Raw genomic sequence first — 3,461 nt, 5'->3', positions numbered from 1 at the left:
CGGACAGGCTCAGGCTGAGCGGGGCCGGGGCTGACTCCGTGTGCTTTCCCCTTTCTCTCTGTGCATAGCCAAATGAGAAATGCTGAAACATAAAAAAATTAACCTTTTCAGAACCTTTTAAATATCACGGTTGGGAATTATCTGCTGAAGACTTAGAGGAGGAAGCAGAAGATCTGAGTGCTGAAAAGGAAGATGAAGAAGAAGAAGAAGAAGAAGAAGAAGAAGAAAAAGAAGAAGAGGAAAGCGGCGGCTAACGCGGGAGATGGTGTGTTAACCTTATAGCAAACAGCTTCTCTCCCAGGGCTGAGTTATTCTTGGGCAGCCTAAAGGCGCCGCGGTTGTGTTTCCACCCTGTCGGAGATGGGTCCAAGTGCCATGTGCAGGTCAGGTGTGTGTTAGAGCCCTGGAGGTTTCAGCGTTACCAGCTGTAATATTTGGACTCTAATCAACACTAAACTGGTAGCAGGCAACTTAATTGTTGCATAGGATTCTGCTTTGTGGCATTCAGTTTGGGTGTTTACTGTGCAAACACATACCCTGTGTTTCAGAGCAGAGCTCTGGGTGCTCTCTGTGTTGGCTGTGCAGCCTGTATGGCTTTTTAGCAACACATCCAGTCTTTGGCAACATTTGTGTATTAGGAAACTAAAGTATACTGGAAAATTACCCCAAAAAATAGCATCCTACAAAAATTGCTAGATTTACATATATTTTATACATATATATCTATAGCTATTTATACAGACATATATTTGTAAAGCTTCCTTATGCATTTGACTGTTGTGGTATTTGTCATGGTTATGGCAGTGAAGAGGTGCTTTCATGCTTTGAGGATCCAGGTACTTAAAATGTAACAGAAACATTATATTTCACATATCCTGAGCACAAACAGCATTACAGATAGGAAAGGATTTTATAACTTGTATCTTGTTTCCACAGAAAATGTTGTGTGCTATACATTCAGCTTCCTTGTTTCACTATGCAAAAGGGGTTGTGTGGAAGGAACATTGGAATTTTTTGCTCTGTGCCTCAAAAAATGCCATAGAAACCTTGCCTCCCCTCCTTCGGCTCCCTTCAACCCCATGGAAAAGCATGAAATTCAGTGGAACAATTTTTCATGATTAACATGTCCTTTGTTTCTCAAACTGACATGTTTTCTGTAAAATAACACCCTAGAAACAGAAACCAAAAAAGCAAAAAGTGAAGAAGATGAATCTGCAGAGGTAGATGGAGATAAGCAGGATTCTGGAGAGAAAGAAGTGGAAGAGGAGGACAGGGAGGAGGATGAAGTGCCCAGTTTACCACTAGGTTTAACAGGTATCTTGTGTTCTCTTTTTCATATATGTGCAAAAACCCAAGTTCTAGCACTTTCTTTTAGGGCAAGTGGCTGTTTTCAAATTAGTTTTCTATGTCAGGTGTTTGAAAAAGTCCTTTGATTTTTTTCCTAAAAGTCAGTTTTAACTGGGTAATCTCAGGGGACAGGTGGAATTGATGAAATAAGTTTAAATATTTTTCATTTTCCCTCTCACTTCAGGTGCTTTTGAAGACAATTCTTTTAGTTCCCTGGCTGGTGCTGTCAGTGAGAATACCCTGAAAGGCATAAATGACATGGGGTTTACACACATGACTGAAATTCAGCATAAAAGTATTAAGCCACTTCTGGAAGGCAGGTAAGAAATCGGTCTTTTAAATCACTCTGATGACCTGAATGTTGTGTGACTTTTGCTAGCAAGTTAAATACATGAATCATAGAATAGAATCTTGGAATCTTTAAGGTTGGGAAAGATCATCAAGTCCAACCTTTGACCCAGCCCTACCTTGTCAGCTAGACTGTAGCACTAAGTGCTGTGTCCAGTCATCTCTTGAACACCTCCAGGGATGTTGACACTACCACATCCCTGGGCAGCCCATTCCAATGCCTGATCACCCCTTCAGTGAAGAAATTCCTCCTGATGTCCAACCTGAGCCTCCCCTGGTACTGCTTGAGGCCATTCCCTGAAGTGTGACTTTCTGCAGCTAAACTTTTGGGGTTTTAATACATTCTCAGATGTGTGTATTTTGTTTGTAGTGATTAATACAAGTTAACAAAGTATGTCTGTGTTGTGTGTGAACAAATACTTAGGGTGAGCTCATGGTAACTGCTTTGCATTTGGCTCTGGAAGCAGGGAAGTCTGTTTTCACTAGTTTTGTTGTCATTTGGTCTCAAGGAGAGACAGAGTGGCCCATTGCTGTGTCCTGTATCTGCCACTGAACTCTTAACATCAGCTCCACCAGTGTCCTTTAAGCCATGTTAGACTTTTACATTATCAACATTGCTCTTTTTTCTGTCTGGTCAACTAAATATTTCCTTTTTTATCTCTTCTCCATACAGGGATATTTTAGCAGCTGCAAAAACAGGCAGTGGCAAAACACTTGCGTTTCTTATTCCTGCAGTAGAGCTCATCTACAAGCTGAAATTCATGCCTAGAAATGGTAAGGCTCTTCATTTCACAGCTGAATTGTACTCTGGCACAGTCATTTAGGGACATGGCTAGGAGGGGTTTGGATGAGTTGTAACTTACTCCTGTCTGATTGATGTGTCTTTTAGGAACGGGTGTCATTATTCTTTCCCCCACTCGAGAGCTTGCTATGCAAACCTATGGAGTGCTGAAAGAACTCATGAATCATCATGTTCACACCTATGGTCTGATAATGGGGGGCAGTAACAGATCAGCGGAAGCACAGAAGCTTGGAAATGGAATCAACATCATTGTAGCAACACCAGGAAGGCTGCTGGATCATATGCAGGTTGGTACAAAATTGATGTCTAATCTGCGTTATTAAAACGTAATAAAACTCCTGTCCCTGTCTGACTGTGAATTTGTTAATCTTCTAGAACACTCCAGGTTTCATGTATAAGAACTTGCAGTGTTTGGTAATTGATGAGGCAGATCGGATCTTGGAGGTTGGATTTGAAGAAGAAATGAAACAGATCATAAAACTTCTACCAAGTAAGAGGAAAAAAAATATCTCATTCCTGGAAATCACTTGACTAACATTATGTCTTCTTTCTGACTATTGTTGTAAGAGAAGTCATTAATTTTTATAGTTCTGCAAGTGCACTTCATAGTGATGGTCTTACTCTGTCCTTTATTTTCTAACAGGTGGTGTATATTACTTGTTTAGCATCATTTGTCTGTAGGACAAGTGTTTTCACATGCACTTCAGAGATATAATTCTCTTCGTATAAGATCCTTTTAGTTTAACATCTACGTTTCCTCATTCTTTTTCTTCTGCCTGTTTGTTTCCTGTGATTCATTATTTCCTAATGAGATTTAAATATAAGGAAAAAGGTCTTCTGGCTTGCAGTTCAAGATTTTTTCATACCTCCAAGACCAGTATCTTAAGGAAGTTTAAGTATTTACCTTAAATTTTTCTTTTCCTAATTTTTCATTTAGTTTTTCCTTATAATTGGTATATTAAAC

The 3,461-nt window shown here is 39.8% G+C and overlaps 1 protein-coding gene across 1 annotated transcript in view; it reads left to right on the top strand.

The window, feature by feature from the left end:
* Window positions 1–216: 216 nt before the first annotated feature.
* DDX18 (DEAD (Asp-Glu-Ala-Asp) box polypeptide 18) overlaps window positions 217–3,461 on the top strand; it is a gene marked incomplete at its 5' end in the record, with an annotated part of 10,130 nt that continues 6,885 nt past the window's right edge. Inside the window, 6 exons of the mRNA XM_009080305.1 lie at window positions 217–265; window positions 1,174–1,314; window positions 1,532–1,667; window positions 2,369–2,469; window positions 2,585–2,784; window positions 2,873–2,987. Coding sequence (XP_009078553.1) covers window positions 217–265; window positions 1,174–1,314; window positions 1,532–1,667; window positions 2,369–2,469; window positions 2,585–2,784; window positions 2,873–2,987 — 742 coding nt within the window. The remainder of the gene's footprint in view (window positions 266–1,173; window positions 1,315–1,531; window positions 1,668–2,368; window positions 2,470–2,584; window positions 2,785–2,872; window positions 2,988–3,461) is intronic.

Source organism: Acanthisitta chloris, unplaced genomic scaffold (assembly GCF_000695815.1).
Source record: "Acanthisitta chloris isolate BGI_N310 unplaced genomic scaffold, ASM69581v1 scaffold20208, whole genome shotgun sequence".
NCBI classification, from domain to species: Eukaryota; Metazoa; Chordata; class Aves; order Passeriformes; family Acanthisittidae; genus Acanthisitta; species Acanthisitta chloris.
Note: the sequence above shows the minus strand (reverse complement) of the source record. Positions and strands in the feature narration are given on the sequence as shown.